The sequence below is a fragment of the Schistocerca cancellata genome, chromosome 11 (genome assembly GCF_023864275.1).
Source record: "Schistocerca cancellata isolate TAMUIC-IGC-003103 chromosome 11, iqSchCanc2.1, whole genome shotgun sequence".
Lineage (NCBI taxonomy): Eukaryota > Metazoa > Arthropoda > Insecta > Orthoptera > Acrididae > Schistocerca > Schistocerca cancellata.
Window position 1 is genome coordinate 39,143,276 of NC_064636.1, and position 25,400 is coordinate 39,168,675.

Consider the following 25,400-nt stretch of genomic DNA (forward strand, 5'->3'; position numbering starts at 1 on the left):
TTTCTTTATTTCTCCTGATTGCCTGCCCATAGTATACCTGCAAGTTTTCTATAACAACTACTAACTATCACACTTGAACAAAATTACCCGCATGTTTGAAAGCGTGTTGTTTAGAAACAGCAGAAACAGAAGAACACCGACCGTTGCATTCCAAGGATAGGCAACACACTCGGGAGTAAAAAAAGTCCCGAACGTGCAATGTTGGGGATATAAAGATCTGAAATATATGCAGAAAAGTGGCTGACCGAAAAGTGGGCTTGGCACATAAACACACATGGTAGGAAATCCTCTTTAAATGCCCGAAAAAATATTTTTTCTGCCAAATGCTTTTCAGAGTAATAAAACCTTAATCTATCGAAATATGATGGGGAATCTCTCTCACTCGATTCTCAACCATTGCTTTCCTTCCTGCGTCTCGACTCTTATTACTGCCGTCTGGTTTCTATGCAAGTTGAAAATAACATTTCGCTCCCTGTTTTTTACCCCTGCTACCTTCAGAATTTCAGAGATAGTACGGCAATCAACATTGTCTAAAGCGGGGATTCCCATAGTGGTCGATATCGACCCCTTGCGGTCGATATCGGTTTCCTAGGGGTCGACATAAACGAAAACAGAATTTGGGGGCCGACGAGGTCTAAAAATCGACTCCTATTAAATTAACACAAGTTCTTATTTAAAACTTTCAAGATAGGCCCCCTTATTCATAATAGTCTGCTAACTTAAAGCATTGCGAATTCTCACTCTGTCTTCTTCTATTGACCTAAGTCAGAATGAAAAATAACACTCTGTAGCAGCTGTTTTAAGTTAGCGGGCCATTATGAATAAGGGGGTTGATCTTAAAAGTAGGTAATTTGGCCATGGGGGTCTGAGGTAACAGTTCATTTTGGAAAAGGGGTCACTTGTCCAAAATAGTTTTGGGATCCCTGGTCTAAAGCTTTCCCTAAATCTGCAAACGCTATGACCGTAGGTTTGCTTTTCCTTAACCCTTTTTCTGAGATAAGACGTACGGTCAGTATTGTCTCACGTGTTCGTACATTCCTACGGAATCCAAACTGATCTTCCCCGAGGTCGGCTTCTACCAGTTTTTTCCATTCTTCTGTAAAGGATTAGTATTTTACAACCGTGACTTATTATAGTGACAGTTCTGTACCTGCTTTCTTTGGAATTGGAAATATTAAATTCTTTTTGATGTCTGGTGGTATTTCGCCTCTCTCATACATCTTGCACGCGAGATGGAAGAATTATGTCATGCCTGGTGCTCCCAAGGCTATCAGTAATTCTGCCTGTCGAGTGCCTACAGGTAAGTCGAGGAACGTGGTAGCTTACTTTGATTCCTCTTCCAGTCAGCGAAGTTTCTGGAAAATCGAGTATTGGCACTTGCCGTGTTCTCGCCAGTCTCGCAAGACTGTTCATTCGTGTAATGGCAGTGTTACTTATAATCCGTCATTGATTGCAAAATATTTATTCACATGACCGGTTTCGGTTCCTCTAGAACCATCTTCAGATCTGAAATGACAATGATACTAATTTAATATTCCACAAATGGAAACCTATTTCGTCTTATCTGATCAGCATCAAATGTACCAGAACGTACATGATATTTCGGTTACAGGAGTAACCCGTCCACACTCAGCAACCTTCACATTAAATTGAATGGCAGAATGCACGTCATTTATATTAATTATAAAACTATTGCCGGCCGGTGTGGCCGTGCGGTTCTAAGCGCTTCAGTTTGGAACCGCGTGACCGCTACGGTCGCAGGTTCGAATCCTGCCTCGGGCATGGATGTGTGTGATGTCCTTAGGTTAGTTAGGTTTAAGTAGTTCTAAGTTCTAGGGGACTGATGACCTCAGAAGTTAAGTCCCATAGTGCTCAGAGCCATTTGAACCATTTTTTTATATTAATTATAAAACTATTACCGACAGGTGGCGTCCGGTAGATTTGTTACATTACATTCCTGAAGAGGGGCAGCAGCCTTTTCAGTAGTTGCAAGGGCGACAGTCTGGATGATTGACTGATCTGGCCTTGTAACAATAACCACAACGGCCTTGCTGTGCTGGTACTGCGAACGGCTGAAAGCAAGGGGAAACTACAGCCGTAATTTTTCCCGAGGGCATGCAGCTTTACTGTATGATTAAATGATGATGGCATCCTCTTGGGTAAAATATTCCGGAGGTAAAATGGTCCCCCATTCGCATCTCCGGGCGGGGACTACTCAAGAGGATGTCGTTATCACGAGAAAGAAAACTGGCGTTCTACGGATCGGAGCGTGGAATGTCAGATCCCTTAATCGGGCAGGTAGGTTAGAAAATTTAAAAAGGGAAATGGAAAGGTTAAAGTTAGATATAGTGGGAATTAGTCAAGTTCGGTGGTAGGAGGAACAAGACTTCTGGTCAGGTGAGTACAGGGTTATAAAGACAAAGTCAAATAGGGGTTACAAACAGCATAGTGAACGCATTGTTGTGGCCAAGATAGATAAGAAGCCCACACCCACTACAGTATTACAAGTTTATATGCCAACTAGCTCTGCAGAGACGAAGAAATTGAAGAATGGAAGTGAAACATGGACGGTAAATAGTTTGGACAAGAAGAGAATAGAAGCTTTCGAAATGTGATGCTACAGAAGAATGCTGAAGATTAGATGGGTAGATCACATAACTAATGAGGAAGTGGCACAACTTGACCAGAAGAAGGGATCGGTTGGTAGGACATGTTCTGAGGCATCAAGGGATCACCAGTTTAGTATTGGAGGGCAGCGTGGAGGGTAAAAATCGTAGGGGGAGACCAAGAGATGAATATACTAAGCAGATTCAGAAGGATGTAGGTTGCAGTAGGTACTGGGAGATGAAGAAGCTTGCACAGGATAGAGTAGCATGGAGAGCTGCATCAAACCAGTCTCGGGACTGAAGACCACAACAACAACAATATGGACATATTGTATTAAGTAGGTTTTTCTAAGTTGCTTTTATCTGTAAAAATACTTAGTTAAGATCTGTAGTTGTCAAGGTGAAATCTGTACTTGTCAAAATTAAAATACACAATATAATTCTCGTTTTTGCACGATCGAAAACATAGGGCGATTTCTATGTCCATGGCGCTGGAGTAGACTTGTTTTCCTCCACGGCCTGCTTCCGAGGTTCCTGCTATTTCGGTGTTGAGCCGCGAGCCGTTCAGTCGTCTGACGTACACCGCCGTGGGTAAGAGAACCGTACAGGAGTGCCCGTCAACGACGCCAGGCGCTGCACGCATCTACCAGCTTATTCACAGTCCACCATCTCTCATACAATCCGCAACAGTGACCATCACAGTAAGTCGTCATCAAGACTAAAATAGGCGTTGTGATTGAACTCGCTTTGCTCGTTGAGGATTAAATCCGGATCTTTATTTTTGTGGGTGTATACAGGGTGTTACAAAAAGGTACCGTCAAACTTTCAGGAACCATTCCTCAAACACAAATAAAGAAAAGATGTTATGTGGACATGTGTCCGCAAACGCTTAATTTCCACGTTACAGCTCATTTTAGTTTCGTCAGTATGTACTGTACTTCCTCGATTCACCGCCAGTTGGCCCAATTGAAGGAAGGTAATATTGACTTCGGTGCTTGTGTTGACATGCGACTCATTGCTCTACAGTACTAGCATCGAGCACATCAGTACGTAGCATCAACAGGTTAGTGTTCATCACGAACGTGCTTTTGCACTCAGTGCAATGTTTACAAATGCGGAGTTGGCAGATGCCCATTTGATGTACGGAATAGCACGGGGCAATAGCCGTGGCGCGGTACATTTGTATCGAGACAGATTTCCAGAACGAAGGTGTCCCGACAGGAAGACGTTCGAAGCAATTGATCGGCGTCTTTGGGAGCACGGAACATTCCAGCCTATGACTCGCGACTGGGGAAGACCTAGAACGACGAGGACACCTGCAATGGACGAGGCAATTCTTCGTGCAGTTGACGATAACCCTAATGTCAGCGTCAGAGAAGTTGCTGCTGTACAAGGTAACGTTGACCACGTCACTGTACGGAGAGTGCTACGCAGAACCAGTTGTTTCCTTGCTGTGTACAGCGTGTGCAGGCACTATCAGCAGCTGATTGGCCTCCACGGGTACACTTGTGCGAATGGTTCATCCGACAATGTGTCAATCCTCATTTCAGTGCAAATGTTCTCTTTACGGATGAGGCTTCATTCCGACGTGATTAAATTGTAAATTTTCACAATCAACATGTGTGGGCTGACGAGAATCCGCACGCAATTGTGCAATCACGTCATCGACACAGATTTTCTGTGAACTTTTGGGCAGGCATTGTTGGTGATGTCTCGATTGGGCCCCACGTTCTTCCACCTACGCTCAATGGAGCACGTTATCACGATTTCACCCGGGATACTCTACCTGTGCTGCTAGAACATGTGCCTTTACAAGTACGACACAACATGTGGTTCATGCACGATGGAGCTCCTGCACATTTCAGTCGAAGTGTTCGTACGCTTCTCAACAACGGATTCGGTGACCGACGGATTGGTAGAGGCGGAGTAATTCCGTGGCCTCCACGCTCTCCTGACCTCAACCCTCTTGACTTTCATTTATGTGGGCATTTGAAAGCAGTTGTCTACGCAACCCCGGTACCAAATGTAGAGACTCTTCGTGCTCGTATTGTGGACGGCTGTGATACAATACGCCATTCTCCAGGGCTGCATGAGCGCATCAGGGATTCCGTGCGACGGAGGGTGGATGCACGTATCCTCGCTAACGGAGGACATTTTGAACATTTCCTGTAACAAAGTGTTTGAAGTCACGCTGGTACGTTCTGTTGCTGTTGTTTTCCATTCCATGATTACTGTGATATGACGAGAAGTAATAAAATTAACATGGAAAGTAAGCGTTTCCGGACACATGTCCACATAACATATTTTCTTTCTTTGTGTGTGAAGAATGTTTCCTGGAAGTTTGGCCATACCTTTTTGTAACACCCTGTATTTCAACTTCTAAAATTCAAGAAACCGTCCCTTATGAGCTCTATGTAGGATGTCTAAGTTTTGTTCAATGTTCGTGATTGAGTGCACCGAATTAGCGGGACCCACGGAAGCAGACCACGGAGGAGAACAAGTATACGCCAGTGCCGTGGGTATAGAAATCGCCCTTTGTTTGCGATCGTGCAAAAACGATAATTATATTGTGTATCTTAATTTTGACAAGTACAGATTTTAACCTTGACAGCTATAGATCTTAACCAAGTATTTTTAGAGATAAAAGCAAATTAGAAAAACCTACTTAATACAGTGTGTGCATATGTTATGAAACAAATGTACCAGACGCCACCTGTCGGCAAGAGTTTTATAATTAATATAAATGACGCGCATTCTGCCAACCAATTTAATGTGAAGGTTGCTGAATGTGGACTGGTTACTCCTGTAAACCGAAATATCAGGTACGTTCTGGTACATTTTATGCTGATCAGGTAAGACGAAATAGGCTTCCATTTGTGGAATAGTAAATTAGTATCATTGTCATTTCAGATCTGAAGATGGTTCTAGAGGAACCGAAACCGGTCATGTGAATAAATATTTTGCAATCAGTGACGGATTTTAAGTAACATCACACAGAAAAGTGATTGCAGTGTCTCTGCAGACACTATGTCTTTTTTTGCAAATATCCTGTAATTATTCCTCGCTTTCTCAGAGGATAGGTCTGTAGCCAGTGAATCACGTCAATAATATTCTTTCATCCCGACTGTTGAATAAAACGTTCTCGGTTTTCCAGCTGCGTCAATTCGAATCCTCGAGCTTTCGATGGCCATCTCCGCTATCGTCGTCAAGAGTTCACTGACTGCCGCGGCTGCTACGGCCTCCCGCTTATATAGGCATGATGACGTCATCAGCAGCCAATCAGATCGACCCAATGTGGCGCGCGCGTGTAAGTCGAGCCGTGGCAGCACCGGCGACGTCACGTGTCTCCAGGGACAGGCGCCACGTTTGAAACTGCCGCTTCCTCGTCGCGCATCTGTCTCTGCTTTCTTAACGATGTCCAACGCCCGCCACCATGCCCTGCTGAGTGTGCATCCCCTGTCTCTGATATGGATGTTTGTGATGTCCTTAGGTTAGTTAGGTTTAAGTAGTTCTAAGTTGTAGGGGACTGATGGCCTCAGAAACTAAGTCCCATAGTGCTCAGAACCATTTGAACCATTTTGAACCGCTATGGCCGACTTGTCAAGCTCACTTTGTTTTATATGGCGCTTGTGCTCAGTACAACGCTCCGCAACCGTGCGAATTGTTTATCCGATATACGTGCTGCCACATTCACAGGGTACACCATACACGCCGAACACTCTAAGAGCAATGTCGTCATTAACAGGACGCAACATATATCGTATATTGGGGGCGGGCCGTAACACTGGTCTTAGCCCATGTTCCTGCAAAAGACGTCCTAACTAACTGCTAGCTGTTCTTCATTATGGGAGGAATACAGTCCGTTTAGCCTCTTCTATTGATTCAAATGTTCAGATGGGTGTGAAATGTTATGGGACTTAACTGCTAAGGTCATCTGTCCCTAAGCTTACACACTACTTAATCTAAATTAACCTAAGGACAAATACACAAACCCATGCCCGAGGGAGGACAGTCCATGGCTGCAGCGCCCGAGTCCGCAGGGCTAAGCCCGCGCGGCTCTATTGATTCACCAGGTGTCTTTCGTCGGCGGCCCTTTAAAGCGTTTTCGATGTCTATTTTGCTGTATCCATTTTCCCCGAAAACACGTTTTAAGTTCTGCAATTCAGACTGTAGGTGGTCGTCGTCAGAGATAATCTTAGCCCTATGAACCAACGTGTTCAGGACAGCTTTCTTGTGTACAGGGTGGTGGAAACTATTGGCGTTCAACGGACATAAAATACAGTTCGGAAATACGAAAGTGTTGGCTCATGCGTCTACATATTGGGACTCCGTTATGAAGGAAGCGGCCGAGATTCGTTTAAACAACAACGATTTCAACAGAGCCCAGGGATGCACACTCAGCAGGGCATGGGGGCGGGTGCTGGACATCGAAGAAAGCAGAGACAGATGCGCGACGCGGGAGCGGCAGTTTCAAACGTGGCGCCTGCCCCTGGAGACACCTGACGTCACCGGTGCTGCCACGGGCAACAGCTCCGCTAACTGTCCGGGTCGACTTACACGCGCGCCACATTGGGTCGATGTGATTGACTGCTGATGATGTCATCGTGCCAATATAAGCGAGAAACCGTAACAGCCCCGGCACGTCATGGACTGTACGAATACCTCTGTTCCTCCCCTTGCTCCTAGCTTCCAGCACTTGGGCCACACCCCACCATCTGAACGTATCACTCCCACCACTACACAGGACATCAGCCTCACACTCCGCACTAAGCGCAACACTGCTCCAGCCACGACTGCGTTACCTGCCGCCACCTCAAACACTGCCCAACCTCCTTCCTTTCCGTCCTTACCACCCTCTACAATGTCATCCTTGCCACTGGCTTCTACCCCGACCTGTGGAAAACCTCCCGTATCCTGATGTTCTCCAAACCCAACAAGCCTTGCCTCATCACTCTAGGCAAATCCCGGGACGGTTCCTCTGAAAGGGCACGGCCGACTTCCTTCCCCATCCTTTCCTAATTCGATGAGACCGATGACCACGCTGTCTGGTCTCCTTCCCCAAACAACCAAACCAGACCAACCAATCTGACGCCTCTTCCTATCGTCCTATCTGTCTCACGTCAGTGTTCAGCAAGCTCTCGGAATCCATCCTTTCCCGGCACATCTATCACCAACTCCGCCAAAACTACCTCCTCCCCGACACCCGATGTGGCTTTCGACCTTCCTTCTCTGCCGATGACCGACTCCTCTGCCTCACTCGTCTCCTCTCCCTCCAGCTTAACTCCCATCGCTCGCTCTCCCTCGACCTCGAAAAGGCCTACGACCGTGCCTGGCATCCCAGTCTCCTGTTTAAACTCGAAACCTGCGCCCTTCCTATCAACTACATCTGTCTGATGGCCTCCTTCTTCTCCCGCCGCCCCTCCTATGTTACCATCCATACTGCCAATTCCCACACCTTCTACCCCTCTACGGGTGTGCCCCAGGGCTCTGTCCTCTCCCCTCTCCTCTACCTCCTGTAAATGGCAGATGTGCCCCAACACCCCATCCAGTACACCTCTTGCAATATGCCGATGACATCGCATTCCTCACCCTCGCTCCTACCCTCCAATGGTCCAACGCCTTCTCCAGAATCACCTTGACCTTTTTGCCACTTCTTGTAACAGTTGGCTCCTCACAATCAATCCTTCCGAGACCCAGGCAATCGTCGTAGGTCGTACCACTCCCTCCTTCCAGCTCCTGGATTTATCCCTTACCGTCTGCGCCCGTCCTGTCTGCCTCACCCCCACCTTCACCTACCTCGGCCTCACCATTGACCGTCACCTCACCTGGATCCCTCATCTCCGCTCCATCCAATCCAAAGCCCACAACCTCCTCCGACTCCTCAAACTCCTCTCTGGTCGGACGTGGGGTTTGCACCCCTCTACCGTCCTCCACACCTACAAATCCTTAATCTGTCCCATCCTCTGTTATGCCAGTCCCGCCTCGATATCTGCCCCCCCCCTCCCAAATTCTATAAGTCCCTCCAGATCCTTGAGCGTCATGCACTCCGCCTCGCCTTCCGTATACACCTCCTGTCCCCCACGCGGATCCTCTATGACCTGATTCCTTTCCCCCATCTGCTCCTGTTCCTCGAACATATCCGCATCCTCTACAGCTCCCGCTGCCTTGATCCCCCTCACCCCCTGGTTGCTCCTCACCACTCCCATCCCCACCCCCTGCCACGCCTTCACCGTTGTGTCCCCCCTACCCTCCATCTCTACACCCTTCATCTCCTTTCCCAAGGTAGCTTCCATCAACTGCCCCTCCCGGATGATGCCCTCTCTCCCTCCATTTATCTCTCCTATCAACTCTGATCCTCTCCTTTGTCCTTTTCCTGGGCTCCCTCTCCCCCTCCTTCCATCCTCTTTTTTTCCCCACCTACCCTCTCTCTGCCCCCCTTGTGTCCCCAGAGTCCTTTTGCATTTACCTCCTCTGCCTTCTCCATTCCCTCTCACGTCTGCCCTGCCCCTGTCCCCCCTTATGAATCCTCTCCCTCCTTTGGTTCCCCACCCCTTTCGTTTTTTCCTCTCCTCCCTCCTTGTTTTCCCCCTCATCCAGGTCCCCCCCCCCATCTGCCCTTGGCTAGGGAGTGTCATCTTTGTGCCGACATTTTTGTGCAGTGCTTTACAGTGAGTGTTTTACAGTGAATGTTCCGTGTTGTATGTCTTTTGGGAAGTGTTGCGAACGGCCGTCATACTGTCGCTGGGTGTGATTTTTTATCTCTTGCGAACAGAACCCAGACTGTCGCTATGTTTTTTAATTGTCTGTCTCCTATGTTACCTGTCTGCATCCTGTGTATTTTTATTCGCTTTGCCAACCCTTTGCTGTGTTTTAACTTTCCCCAATTTTCCGCCATTTTACAATTTAAGTCCGCATTTTATCACCTGCTTTTATTGTTTCTTAACTTCTCCTTACATTTTAAAAAGTCTGTAGGCTGCAGAGCAGTGTAGTAAGCTGCTGCCAGCTCGCCCTCTTCGGGGGGAATCGAAATACAATAAAGGAAAAAAAAAAAAAACAGCCCCGGTAGTCAGCCAACTCCTGACGACGATGGCGGAGATGGCCGTCGAAAGCTCGAGGATTTTATTCTTATTGACGCGGCTGGAAAACCGAGAACGTTTTATTCATGTATGCCGTCGCGAAAGACTCCGAGGACACATGCTGATTAATGACACACCAGAATCTTCCTTTTGTTTCCTCGATTGCTTCTTTGGTGTAGAGGTTGGACAGTAGCAAAGAAAGACTACAGTCTCGAGAATGATATTTTCACTCTGCAGCGGAGTGTGCGCTGATATGAAACTTGCTGGCAGATTAAAACTGTGTGCCAGACTGAGACTCGAACTCGGGACCTTTGCCTTTCCTGGGCAAGTGCTCTACCAACTGAGCTACCCACGCACGACTCACGCCCCGTCCTCACAGCTTTACTTCTGCCAGTACCTCGTCTCCTACCTTGCTAACTTTGCAGAAGCTCTCTTGCGAACCTTGCAGAACTAGCGCTCCTGAAAGAAAGGATATTGCGAAGACATGGCTTAGCCACAGCCTGGGATATGTTTCCAGAATGAGATTTTCACTCTGCAGCGGAGAGTGCGCTGATATGAAACTGGGTGTTGTGTGATGTCCTCAGGTTAGTTAGGTTTAAGTAGTTCTAAGTTCTAGAGGACTGATGACCATAGATGTTAAGTCCCATAGTGCTCAGAGCCATTTTGATGTAAAACTTCCTGGCAGATTGAAACTGTGTGCCGGACCGAGACTCAAACTCGGGACGTTGTACCTTTCGCAGGCAAGTGCTCTACCATCCTTTCTTTTGTGAGTGCTAGTTCTGCAAGGTTCGCAGGAGAGCTTCTGTAAAGTTTGGAAGGTAGGAGACGAGATACTGGCAGAAGTAAAGCTATGAGGACGGGGCGTGAGTCGTGCTTGGGTAGCTCAGTTGGTAGAGCACTTGCCCGCGGAAGAAAACGGTCCCGAGTTCGAGTCTCGGTCCGGCACACGATCTTAATCTGCCAGGAAGTTTCATTCTTTCACCCTGATTGTTAATGACACGTCTGAGTCGTTCTTTTGTTTCCTTGACTGCTTCTGCAATGTGTAGGTGGAACAGCAGCGGAGAAAGAGTACAGGGCCTTACCACCGGTTTTGAACATGAATCTGCTAGTTTGGAGTTGACGCGGGGTCCGTTTTTGACCAGTATGGCACACAGTAGGGAGAGGCCTCAGCGACAGAGTAGTGTTGTGTAGAGCGCCGCTGATGCCGACGTGGACGGGGCCGCAGGTCGGCCGCCGGACTTCCTGGCGTGCCTCATCACGCTGCTGATGACGCTGCTGATGGCGGCCGGCGTCAAGAAGTCGCTCATCTTCAACAACGTGCTCAACGCCATCAACCTGGCCGTCTGGGTGTTCATCATGTCGGCCGGCCTCTTCTACGTCGACGGCCGCAACTGGTCCGAGCACAAGGGCTTCCTGCCCTTCGGCTGGTCCGGGGTGAGTCCGCTCAGCTCGCTCGTGCGCAGCGCCTGCCTGCCTTTACTTTTGTAGACGTAGCTGCAAACTCGACTCATTCTTAGCTCTCTAATACACTTAACCGTAAAATTCAACTATCTGGTAATAAGTATAGGTTAGCGCAAAATATGTGCTAGAAAGTGTTTGCCTACTGTGACGTACTGTGCAGTAATACTGAAACGTCCACTTTGAACAATTAATACCTGACTGTCCTTAAACTGGCACACAATATTTTTAGCGCAACGCAATCTGACTTTCAAAAATCTCTACAAAAGAATGGCCCTGACTAACATTAACCTATACCTTTCACAAATCACTTACCTCACCAAAATCTTCATTACTCGAACTACTGCAATACAGCGAGCGCCACTACTGCCAGCTAAATAAAAGATTCAAACTACTGAAGGCACTAACTACTGATAGGCATAGTTAGCAAATGAAAGATTTTAATAGAGAACAAACAATGTATTTACCTTAATAGTCATAATATATATAGCAGTTCATGACATCCATTTTTACAAATTTCAAAACTCCGCCATTTCCTCCCCACATCCACCACTGCTGGCGGCTCACCTCCAACTGCGCAACGCTACGCGCTGTTAACATCCAGCTGCCCAACACTACAATGGCTGACAACAATGCAAACTGGCCACAGACTGCACACAGCACAGCCAGTGATTTTCATACAGAGCGCTATCTAACGTTGCCAATAAGAAAATATAAACAGCCTACTTACATAGCCCCCATGCTCCCCACAAAAAATTTTACAAATTGTTTTGGGCAGTGGCCAATAATGATTTGATAAAATTTTTCATAATTATAATAACAAAGAAATCAAATGCACACACTTATCAATACAATGTTGGTCAAAAGCTAAAATTTTCTCACAGTCCATAAAGATAGTCCTGATCATTCATCATAATAGTAAATACAGTTTTTTTTTACAAAGTCTCATTACTAAAAGAAATTGCACACAGAAGTAGTGGATTTCCATGCAGTCTTGAAGAAGTAGTGTTGCCCTTCCAACGGAAAGACAGTGCTGACTCTTGACATGCAGACAGGTAATGGGCCACAACAGAGCAAACCCACAGCAGAGTCAGTCGAAGTTTTGAAGAATATTGGTAGGTAGGTCATCACAGAGTAGACCCACTGTAGTCCTGGTAGAGATTACGGTATTGGTGGGCCACCAGAGGTGCAGACCCACTGCAGTCCTTGTAGAGATTACGGTATTGGTGGGCCACCAGAGGTGCAGACCCACTGCAGTCCTTGTAGAAATAATGGTATTGGTGGGTCATCAAAGGTGTAGCCCCACTGTAGTCCTTGTAGAAATAATGGTATTGGTGAGTCATCAAAGGTGTAGACCCACTGTAGTCCTTGCAGAGATGGCCAGCAGCCATCTGCTGCGACTGTGCAGGTGCACAATCACCATCGAAGAGTCTTGCGGATAATATAGCAAGTCCATAAACCACCACTTGTACACTCACGAAGTTTTAGGAATTGTCCTTAGAACCAGCAATGCTGTTATCCAGTCCCTTGCTGAATTATCAACACACGTGGAAACACTATCAGTCCCTACTTCTCACATATTGTCCATATACTATGACCAACAGAAACGTGTGCAGTGAAATGGAACTTACAAGTTACTTAATTTGATGAACTGGTGTCAATTAATGCAAACTGGCCACAGACTGCACACAGCACAGCCAGTGATTTTCATACAGAGCGCTACGTAACGTTGCCAATAAGAAAATATAAACAGCCTACTTACAATACATTCTTGAAACCTCGTGGCAGATTAAAACTGTGTGCCGGACCGAGACTCGAGCTCGCGATGTTAGCCTTTCGCACGCAAGTGCTCTGCCGACTGAGCTACCCAAACACCACTCTGTACCTCCCTTCACAACATTATTTCTGACAGTACTGTACAGGGTGGTCCATTGATGGGGACCGGACCAAATATCTCACGAAATAAGCGTCAAACGAAAAAAGTACAAAGAACGAAACTCGTCTAGCTTGAAGGGGGAAACCAGATGGCGCTATGGTTGGCCAGCTAGATGGGGCTACCATAGGTCAAACGGATATCAACTGCGTTTTTTAAAATAGGAACCCCCATTTGTTATTACATATTCGTGTAGTACGTAAAGAAATATGAATGTTTTAGTTGGACCACTTTTTTCGCTTTGTGATAGATGGCGCTGTAATAGTCACAACTCAAGAACGTGGCATCACGTAACATTCCGCCAGTGCGGACGGTATTTGCTGCGTTATACATTACCCGTGTTAAAATGGACCGTTTACCAATTGTGGAAAAGGTCGATATCGTGTTGATGTATGGCTATTGTGATCAAAATGCCCAACGGGCGTGTGCTATGTATGCTGCCCGGTATCCTGGACGACATCATCCAAGTGTCCGGACCGTTCGCCGGATAGTTACGTTATTTAAGGAAACAGGAAGTGTTCAGCCACATGTGAAACGTCAACCACGACCTGCAACAAATGATGATGCCCAAGCAGGTGTTTTAGCTGCTGTCGCGGCTAATCCGGACATCAGTAGCACACAAATTGCGCGAGAATCGGGAATCACAAAAACGTCGCTGTTGAGAATGCTACATCAACATCGATTGCACCCCGTACCATATTTCTGTGCACCAGGAATTGCATGGCGACGACTTTGAACGTCGTGTGCAGTTCTGCCACTGGGCGCAAGAGAAATTATGGGATGATGACAGATTTTTTGCACACGTTCAATTTTGCGACGAAGCGTCATTCACCAACAGCGGTAACGTAAACCGGCATAATATGCACTATTGGGGAACAGAAAATCCACGATGGCTGCGAAAAGTGGAACACCGTCGACCTTGGCGGGTTAATGTATGGTGCGGCATTACGAGAGGAAGGATAATTGGCCCCCATTTTGTCGATGGCTATCTAAATGGTGCAATGTATGCTGATTTCCTACGTAATGTTCTACCGATGTTACTACAAGAGGTTTCTCTGCATGACAGAATGGTGATGTACTTCCAACATGATGGATGTCCGGCACATAGCTCGCGTGTGATTATTTCGTGACAGGTGGATTGGTCGTCGAAGCACCATACCGTGGCCCGCACGTTCACCGGATCTGACGTCCCCGGATTTCCTTCTGTGGGGAAAGTTGAAGGATATTTGCTATCGTGATCCACCGACAACTCCTGACAACACGCGTCAGCGCATTGCCAATGCATGTGCGAACATTACGGAAGGCGAACTACTCGCTGTTGAGAAGAATGTCGTTACACGTATTGCCAAATGCATTGAGGTTAACGGACATCATTTTGAGCATTTACTGCATTATTGTGGTATTTACAGGTAATCACACTGTAACAGCATGCGTTCTCAGAAATGATATGTTGACAAAGGTTCATGTATCACATTGGAACAACCGAAATAAAATGTTCAAACATACCTACGTTTTGTATTTCAATTGAAAAAACTTTCCTGTTACCAACTGTTCGTCTAAAATTGTGAGCCATGTGTTTGTGACTATTACAGCGCCATCTATCACAAAGCGAAATAGTTGTCCAACTAAAAAATTCAAATTTCTTTACGAACTACACGAATACATAATAAAAAATGGGGGTTCCTATTTTTAAAAAACGCAGTTGATATCCGTTTGACCGATGGCAGCAGTCCGCAGCTCGTGGTCGTGCAGTAGCGTTCTCGCTTCCCACGCCCGGGTTCCCGGGTTCGATTCCCGGCGGTGATTTTCTCTGCCTCGTGATGACTGGGTGTTTTGTGCTGTCCTTAGGTTAGTTAGGTTTAAGTAGTTCTAAGTTCTAGGGGACTTAAGTCCCATAGTGCTCAGAGCCATTTGAACCGATGGCAGCGCCATCTAGCGGGCCAACCATAGCGCCATTTGGTTTCCCGCTTCAAGCTAGACAAGTTTCTTTCTTTGCAGTTTTTTCGTTTGACGCTTATTTCGTAAGTTCTTTGGCCCGATCACGATCAATGGACCACCCTGTAGACCTGTATCTCTAACGTCGATGACTTGTAGAATTTTGGAACACCTATTATGTCGAGTATAATGACTTTTCTGGAGACTAGAAACCTTCTCTGAAGGAATCAGCATGGGTTTCGAAAAAGACGATCGTGTGAAACCCAGCTCGCGCTATTCGTCCACGAGACTCAGAGGGCCATAGACATGGGTTCCCAGGTAGATGCCGTGTTTCTTGTCTTCCGCAAGGTGTTCGATAGACTTCCCCACAGACGTTTAATGAACAAAGTAAGAGAATATGGAGTATCAGACCAATTGTGTGACTGGATTGAAGAGTTCCTAGATAACAGAATGCACCCTGTCATTCTCAATGGAGAGAAGTCTTCCGAAGTGAAAATGATTTCAGGTGTGCCGCAGGGGAGTGTCGTAGGACCGTTGATATTCAAAATGAATATGAATGACCTTGTGGATAACATCGGAAGTTCACTGAGGCTTTTTGCGAATGATTATATCGAGGGGTTGTAACAATGGATAGTTGTACGGAAATGCAGGAGGATTTGCAACGAATTGACGCACGGTGCAGGGAATGGCAATTGAATCTCAATGTATATATGTGTAATGTGCGGCGAATACATAGAAAGAAAGATCTTTTATCATTTAGCTACAATATAGCACTTCAGCAACTGCAAGCAGTTAATTCCATAAATGATCTGGGAGTAGGCATTAGGAGTGATTTAAAATCGAATGACCATATAAAATTAATCGTCAGATTCAGATTCATTGGAAGAATCCTAAGGAAATGTAGCCCGAAAACAAAGGAAGTAGGTTACAGTACGCTTGTTCGCCCACTGCTTGAATACTGCTCAACAGTGTGGGATCCATACCAGATCGGGCTGATAGAAGAGATAGAGAAGATGCAACGGAGAGCAGCGCGCTTCGTTACAGGATCATTTAGCAATCGCAAAAGCGTTACGGAGAAGATAGATAAACTCCAGTGGAAGACTCTGCAGGAGAGACGCTCAGTAGCTCGGTACGGGCTTTTGTTGAAGTTTGAGAACATACCTTCACGAGGAGTCGAGCAGTATATTGCTCCCTCCTACGTATATCTCGCGAAGAGACCATGAGGATAAAATAAGAGAGGTTAGAGCCCACACAGAGGCATACCGACAATCTTTCTTTCCACGAACAACACGAGACTGGAATAGTAGGGAGAACCGATAGAGGTACTCAAGGTACCCTCCGCCACACACCGTCAGGTGGCTTGCGGAGTGTAGATGTAGATGTAGATGTAGATGTAGTACCTGATCTCATACTCATACCTTCGAAACTTCACAGAAGCTCTCCTGCTACTCTTGCAAGACTATCACTTTTGCAACAAAAGGATATTGCAGCCTGGGTGATGTTTTCAGAATGAGATTTTCACTCCGCAGCGGAGTGTGCGCTGTTATGAAACTTCCTGGCAGATTAAAACTGTGTGCCCGGACCTTTGCCTTTCGCGGGCATGTGCTCTAGCAACTGATCTACTCAAACACGACTCACGACCCATGCTTACAGCTGTACTTCCGCCAGATTCTTCTTATGTTGCGCTAGATTCTTGTTATGTTAACTGAATCTTCCGTCGGGTCTTGGCAGGACAACATTATAATAAATGAAAAGCGCAAGCTAAATTTTCTTCTACATTATTAATTAATTGTGTTATTAGTTGTGTTTATTAATAGAAACTGTTATGTGGGCATGCTGTTCCTATTTTGTGCTAAAGGTTTTCCTGTCTACTCCATTGTTATTTATGTACTGTTCAATTATTACTTTTTCATTGCATTACCACCACACTGTCAAAGATGTTATTTACCGTATGTTTCTACTTCAGTCTAGACATGTTACTTCTCTTCCATTGTTGTTTGCAAACATTGTAACTTCTTTGGTGATAATTCTCAGTAAATGTCTGAGGATGGCCTTGTAAACCGAAAACCGGTTAACAATAAAAGTAATATTGTAGAACAAAAGCAAACTGGTGCTTTTCATTTATTAATTTACATTGGGTTTGTCAGATAGGAAATGTGCGGAAAGGAAATCAAAGACAGCGATTTATTTGCAGAGCACTTAATACATGAGATTGCGTACGCTACGCTTCTCCGTCCTTTTCTGGAGTATTGCTGTACAGTGTGGGATCTACATCAGATGGGACTGACGGAGGACACCGAAAAAGTCCAAAGAAGGGCAGCGCGTTCTGTATTAGCGCGAAATAGGGGAGAAAGTGCCACGGACGAACTGGAGTGGCAATCATTAAAACAAAGGCGTTTTTTGTTGCGGGGAAAACTTTTCACGAAGTTTCAATAGTCATCTTTCTGATCTGAATGTGAAAATATTTAATTGTCACCAGCGTACATAGGAGGAAATAATAATCGTAATAAAGTAAGAGAAATCATAGCCCGTGTAGAAAGATTTAAGCGCTTATTTTTCGCAAGTCGTGTCAGAAGGTGGAACCGTAGAGAATTTTTGTACGTTCATCCTTCTCATAGGTTTGAGGGACTTCGACTTTTCACTTATGTAATACGACGGTGGTTTGAAAAGCCCTCGGAACGGAATATAAAGAAATTACTTACACCACCGAAACTTTTTTTATTTTTCAATTTCCTTGTAGATTAATGCACTTGGTCGAACGATGCTCCAGTGCCTTGATCCCACCTCGAAAATGAGTTTCGTCAAGGCCTGCCAAATAGTTGTCAACTCCGGCTATCAATTCTTCGTTTGAAGTGAATCTTCGTTTACCAAGAAAACTTTTCAGTTTCGGGAAGAGATGGAAGTCTGACGGAGCCATATCAGGTAAATAAGGCGGGTGTCGCAACAATTCATATCTTTTGCGATGGCGACGGCACATGTGTGCGGGCGCGCATTGTCTTGATGGAAGATGACTTTCTTCTTTGCTAAACCTGGCCTTTTTCCGCATATCTTTGCTGCAATTTGTGCAGGCGGTTAGCATAGTATTCTCCAGTAAATGCTTCACCAGTGGGGAGATTAATCTACAAACTGAAACTGGTAGCCATATAATAAACATCGTGATGACGCTGTAGGTGTTCCATTTCATTACGTTAGTGAATTAGTTTGAAGATGATTCGAAACACCCTCTGCATGTCACTTAAGTGTGAATTGCAGAGTAGTCATGTAAATTTAGATGTAGATCTTTCGTGTCCGGCTTTGGAGCACTACTCAACGGATGAGAATTCACAGTCTTCCGTATTGGCAGTTGTTTTATAATACCCTGCGCTCATCCATATAATACTGAAATTACGGCGTGTGTAATCAAGTCTTTTGCTAACTGCAAAAATTAGTTTCTATGGGAGTGCACTAGCGGGTGTCCTGGAAGTAGGGACGGATATCGAAGCGCTATAGAACATATGAGATTTACTGAGAATTTCTTCAGACACATTGAGTAACTTCTCCCGTTTATAGGCCTACATGAAAAATTATGTCCTCTACATGGTCACCCAAGGCTGCGAGGTAACGAATAATGCATTCCTTGAAGTACTCGATGGCGCGTCCAGAAACATCCCTTGGGATGCCGTTAATAACCCTATTAATTTCATCCTTCAATTGCCGTATTGTTGGTGATTTCTTCACGAACACTTTCGATTTCACAAATCCCCTTAAAAAAACAGTCAGAAAGCATAAGATCGCGTATCAGGCAGGCCATTCCTGGTTACCACGCGATGAGATAATTGAGGAAACTTTTCATTCGGCAGAGCAATCGTTTCACGGGATGTGCGACATGTCGCACCAATTTCTTCAAAAACCAAAAATCGTCGTTTTCGACAATGAGAGGGAAAAACCGATCAGAAAACACGTTCACAGTGACGTCAGCTTCCTCATCGATTTCGAAAAAGTACGGGCCGATCACGCCTCCCACCCAGAACCCACACCAGACGGTCGTGCATTGTGGATGCATCTCATCTTTCACAGTCGCTCGCGCGTTTTCGTTACCCCAAATTCTGAAGTTCTGGTTATTGACGTACCCACCGAGGCGGAAGTGCGCCTCACCTGAGAAAATTATTCTTTTTGTGAAGTTCTCGTTATCCGCTTGTCGAGCCAAGGTCGACTGACAGATCGATGTCTCTTTCTATTATCGGCAGGCTTGAACCCTTGTGTAAGTTGAATCTTGTACGCACGTACACTCCTGGAAATTGAAATAAGAACACCGTGAATTCATTGTCCCAGGAAGGGGAAACTTTATTGACACATTCCTGGGGTCAGATACATCACATGATCACACTGACAGAACCACAGGCACATAGACACAGGCAACAGAGCATGCACAATGTCGGCACTAGTACAGTGTATATCCACCTTTCGCAGCAATGCAGGCTGCTATGGAGACGATCGTAGAGATGCTGGATGTAGTCCTGTGGAACGGCTTGCCATGCCATTTCCACCTGGCGCCTCAGTTGGACCAGCGTTCGTGCTGGACGTGCAGACCGCGTGAGACGACGCTTCATCCAGTCCCAAACATGCTCAATGGGGGACAGATCCGGAGATCTTGCTGGCCAGGGTAGTTGACTTACACCTTCTAGAGCACGTTGGGTGGCACGGGATACATGTGGACGTGCATTGTCCTGTTGGAACAGCAAGTTCCCTTGCCGGTCTAGGAATGGTAGAACGATGGGTTCGATGACGGTTTGGATGTACCGTGCACTATTCAGTGTCCCCTCGACGATCACCAGTGGTGTACGGCCAGTGTAGGAGATCGCTCCCCACACCATGATGCCGGGTGTTGGCCCTGTGTGCCTCGGTCGTATGCAGTCCTGATTGTGGCGCTCACCTGTACGGCGCCAAACACGCATACGACCATCGTTGGCAGCAAGGCAGAAGCGACTCTCATCGCTGAAGACGACACGTCTCCATTCGTCCCTCCATTCACGCCTGTCGCGACACCACTGGAGGCGGGCTGCACGATGTTGGGGCGTGAGCGGAAGACGGCCTAACGGTGTGCGGGACCGTAGCCCAGCTTCATGGAGACGGTTGCGAATGGTCCTCGCCGATACCCCAGGAGCAACAGTGTCCCTAATTTGCTGGGAAGTGGCGGTGCGGTCCCCTACGGCACTGCGTAGGATCCTACGGTCTTGGCGTGCATCCGTGCGTCGCTGCGGTCCGGTCCCAGGTCGACGAGCACGTGCACCTTCCGCCGACCACTGGCGACAACATCGATGTACTGTGGAGACCTCACGCCCCACGTGTTGAGCAATTCGGCGGTACGTCCACCCGGCCTCCCGCATGCCCACTATACGCGCTCGCTCAAAGTCTGTCGACTGCACATACGGTTCACGTCCACGCTGTCGCGGCATGCTACCAGTGTTAAAGACTGCGATGGAGCTCCGTATGCCACGGCAAACTGGCTGACACTGACGGCGGCGGTGCACAAATGCTGCGCAGCTAGCGCCATTCGACGGCCAACACCGCGGTTCCTGGTGTGTCCGCTGTGCCGTGCGTGTGATCATTGCTTGTACAGCCCTCTCGCAGTGTCCGGAGCAAGTACGGTGGGTCTGACACACCGGTGTCAATGTGTTCTTTTTTCCATTTCCAGGAGTGTATTTTCAAGTGTTCTGAAAGGATTTCATGCAGTGAACTTGGTGATAAATTCAATTGTGTAACTGGTTGGCGAATCGAGTTTCTGGGGCTTACGGCCACGCACGACAGCAATGTTTTCTCGTGTTCGAACGCGACGCGGTCGTCCTATTTTCTTAACGTTTGAAACAGAACCCTTGGTCTCAAACTTCCGGAACAACTTCGGAACTGATGCTAAAAACAACACACACACCCGAGGGAGGACCCGAACCTCTGGCTGGAGGGGCCGCTCAATCCGTCACATGGCGCCCCAAACCGCGCGGCCTCTCCGAGCGGCATTCGAGCGAATTTGAATATTCGTGGTGTCGTTGTTGTGTGGTCACGGTGTCGGACTGCGACGGGGAAGATGCGTGTTCATATCTACATCCGTATGGCTACTCTGCAAATAACACCTAAGTGCCTGGCAGAGGATTCATGGAACGTGGTCGTGCGGTAGCGTTCTCGCTTCCCACGCCCGGGTTCCCGGGTTCGATTCCCGGCGGGGTCAGGGATTTTCTCTGCCTCGCGATGACTGGGTGTTGTGTGATATCCTTAGGTTAGTTAGGTTTAAGTAGTTCTAAGTTCTAGGGGACTGATGACCATAGATGTTACGTCCCATAGTGCTCAGAGCCATTTGAACCATTCATGGAACCACCTTCCCAATAACTCCCTGTTATTCCAATCTCGAGCAGCAGCGGAAGAAACGAACACGTATATCTTTCCCTGCGAGCTCTGATTTACATTATTTTGTTATGATGATAGTTTCTCCCTATGTATGTCGGAGTCAACAAAATATTTCCCCGTTCGTAGGAGAAAGGTGGTGATTGAAATTTTGTAAGAAGATTCCGCCGCAACGAAAAACGCCTTTGTTTTAATGATGTCCACCCCAAATCCTGTATCATGTCAGTGACAGTCTCTCCCCCACTTCGCGATAATACAAAACGTGCTGCTCTTCTTTGAACTTTCTCGATCCACTCCATTAATCCTATCCCGTAATGATCCCAGACCGTGCACCGGTATTCTAAAAGCGGACGGACAAGCGTAGTGTAGGCAGTCTCCTTAGCAGATATATTGCATCTCCTAAGTGTTGTGCAAATAACACGCAGTCTTTGGTTTACCTTCCCCACAACATTTTCTATGTGTTCTTTGCAATTTAAGTTGTTCGCACTTGCACTTCATAGGTATTAAGTCAAAGGTACGGCCTTTAGATTTGATAGATGTATCGTGTAACCGAAGATTACCGGATTAATTTTAGCACTCATATGGATGAGCTGAGTTTTCATTATTTGGGGTCAACTGCCAATTTTCGCACCATACAGATATCTTTTCTAAGCCTTTTTGCAATTTGTTGTGATCTTCTGACGACTTTAGTAGACGATAAACGACAGCATCACATGACGGCTACTCAGATTGTCTCCTAAATCGTTTATATACACTCCTGGAAATGGAAAAAAGAACACATTGACACCGGTGTGTCAGACCCATCATACTTGCTCCGGACACTGCGAGAGGGCTGTACAAGCAATGATCACACGCACGGCACAGCGGACACACCAGGAACCGCGGTGTTGGCCGTCGAATGGCGCTAGCTGCGCAGCATTTGTGCACCGCCGCCGTCAGTGTCAGCCAGTTTGCCGCGGCATACGGAGCTCCATCGCAGTCTTTAACACTGGTAGCATGTCGCGACAGCGTGGGCGTGAACCGTATGTGCAGTTGACGGACTTTGAGCGAGGGCGTATAGTGGGCATGCGGGAGGCCGGGTGGACGTACAGCCGAATTGCTCAACACGTGGGGCGTGAGGTCTCCACAGTACATCGATGTTGTCGCCAGTGGTCGGCGGAAGGTGCACGTGCCCGTCGACCTGGGACCGGACCGCAGCGACGCACGGATGCACGCCAAGACCGTAGGATCCTACGCAGTGCCGTGGGGGACCGCACCGCCACTTCCCAGCAAATTAGGGACACTGTTGCTCCTGGGGTATCGGCGAGGACCATTCGCAACCGTCTCCATGAAGCTGGGCTACGGTCCCGCACACCGTTAGGCCGTCTTCCGCTCACGCCCCAACATCGTGCAGCCCGCCTCCAGTGGTGTCGCGACAGGCGTGAATGGAGGGACGAATGGAGACGTGTCGTCTTCAGCGATGAGAGTCGCTTCTGCCTCGGTGCCAATGATGGTCGTATGCGTGTTTGGCGCCGTGCAGGTGAGCGCCACAATCAGGACTGCATACGACCGAGGCACACAGGGCCAACACCCGGCATCATGGTGTGGGGAGCGATCTCCTACACTGGCCGTACACCACTGGTGATCGTCGAGGGGACACTGAATAGTGCACGGTACATCCAAACCGTCATCGAACCCATCGTTCTACCATTCCTAGACCGGCAAGGGAACTTGCTGTTCCAACAGGACAAATGCACGTCCGCATGTATCCCGTGCCACCCAACGTGCTCTAGAAGGTGTAAGTCAACTACCCTGGCCAGCAAGATCTCCGGATCTGTCCCCCATTGAGCATGTTTGGGACTGGATGAAGCGTCGTCTCACGCGGTCTGCACGTCCAGCACGAACGCTGGTCCAACTGAGGCGCTAGGTGGAAATGGCATGGCAAGCCGTTCCACAGGACTACATCCAGCATCTCTACGATCGTCTCCATGGGAGAATAGCAGCCTGCATTGCTGCGAAAGGTGGATATACACTGTACTAGTGCCGACATTGTGCATGCTCTGTTGCCTGTGTCTATGTGCCTGTGGTTCTGTCAGTGTGATCATGTGATGTATCTGACCCCAGGAATGTGTCAATAAAGTTTCCCCTTCCTGGGACAATGAATTCACGGTGTTCTTATTTCAATTTCCAGGAGTGTAGATAAGGAGGAGAAGAGGTCCTGTAACACTACCCTGCGGGACGCCAGAAATCACTCCATTACTTACGTCAATTACTACGAACTGTGACCTCTCTATTCATATGTCCCTCATCCCCCATTTTTTTCACAAAATTATTAACTGTCTGTGCGGTCGTTGACGTGCCTATTCGCTGTATTCAAATTTGTGTCTGTGTCGCGGTGTAACATCCGTCTGCAACAGCGAGGTGAAAGGAATGTAACTCCAGACGTACGTACCTCCTATTTGTTCTACCCGAGTATCACACGTCATGACTGTTACGTTCCGCATTGGAAGTTCTGACTCTTGAATTTTGTTGTAACATAGTTCGCACTCGTTTGTTTGGTTCAAATGGTTCGAATGGCTCTGAGCACTATGGGACTTAACATCCATGGTCATCAGTCCCCTAGAACTTAGAACTACTTAAACCTAACTAACCTAAGGACATCACACTACACCCAGTCATCACGAGGCAGAGAAAATCCCTACCCCGCCGGGAATCGAACCCGGGAACCCGGGCGTGGGAAGCGAGAACGCTACCGCACGACCACGAGCTGCGGACGTTTGTTTGGTGTTTTCATTTCTTTGAGAGGTCTATGCGGCATGTCACCTGGTCTCACCATTCACCACAATTACTTGCGACGATAATATATTCTTGCCACGTGACCTGTGTACTGGAACCAGTTTATAGTACAGCTGCCAAGACTGCAGAAGGAGAACAGACTCGTCAATGACCAGACGGAAAGTTGTTAATTTTGTAAAAAAAAAAAAAAAAAAGGCGCGAGGGAGATTTGAACACAGATATCGGCTTCCGCAGCGTGACCACACCATCACGACGCCGTCGTTACTTACCTGCAGTGATTTTCGAAGCGTTTCACAGATTTTATGGTTCAAACCCACGTCCAACCATCGCTTCGAGTAAATGCCGGGATGGTTCCTCGCCCAGCCTTCCCTAATCTGACGGGACTGATGGCATCGCTATTTGGTCCCCTCCCCCGAATCAAACAGCCGACCATTCGACCGTAGGTTTTATATGTACTCTGCACAGTTGTCTGACTTTGTCGGCCGGCCGGAGTGGCCGAGCGGCTCTAGGCGCTACAGTCTGCAACATGCCTCGGGCATGGATGTGTGTGATGTGCTTAGCTTAGTTAGGTTTAAGGGGCTCCGGAACGCCCTATACTTGCAATGTTAAAATAACGCTTATAAATTACATCTTTCCTCACAAGGTATTTGAGGTAGGAAGTTGAACTTTTTACAGATTATTTATTGGAATATGGGCTACAACTTAACACAGGGATTTTACAGAATTTTAGTTCAGTTATTAAAGATGATTTTTTTTTTCAATTGTAATGAAAATTCACAACAATTTTTTTTTGCAATTTTTTATTTATATATTCAAAAATATACAGTTTTTTGGAAAAAGGCTGTGTTAAATTATGCAGAAGGTACTGTGTAACATTTACTGAAAGTTTGAAACAAATATGTTTGGAAGATCCTTAGAAAACATGTAATTAGTATGAGAAAATAAAAGTTTTGGGAATCGAGCGACAAAGATTGGATTAACTTTTTAGCGCATTCCAGGTCCATAGGGTGGATTATGTTCATCCTCTGCAAACTCCTCCTCCAGCTTCCTCTTGTTCCTCCTCCTGTTTACTCTTGCTTGTATTTCTAGACTCTTTACAGCCCTGTCTGCAGCCCGAAGGCGTTCCTTGTCTAAAGCAAGCATCGCTCGTACCATGTTAGAACCTATCTTCATTCCCATATTTCTAAATACCTTGCACCTTACAATGTTGCCATCATTGAAAGTCGCAACAGCATCATACAC

At 46.9% G+C, this 25,400-nt stretch overlaps 1 protein-coding gene across 1 annotated transcript in view; it reads left to right on the top strand.

Annotated features, from left to right (window-relative positions):
- LOC126108622 (probable cationic amino acid transporter) overlaps positions 1–25,400 on the top strand; it is a 663,130-nt gene that overhangs the window by 492,720 nt on the left and 145,010 nt on the right. Inside the window, exon 5 of the mRNA XM_049913934.1 lies at positions 10,908–11,116. Within this exon, the coding sequence (XP_049769891.1) occupies positions 10,908–11,116 (209 nt within the window). The remainder of the gene's footprint in view (positions 1–10,907; positions 11,117–25,400) is intronic.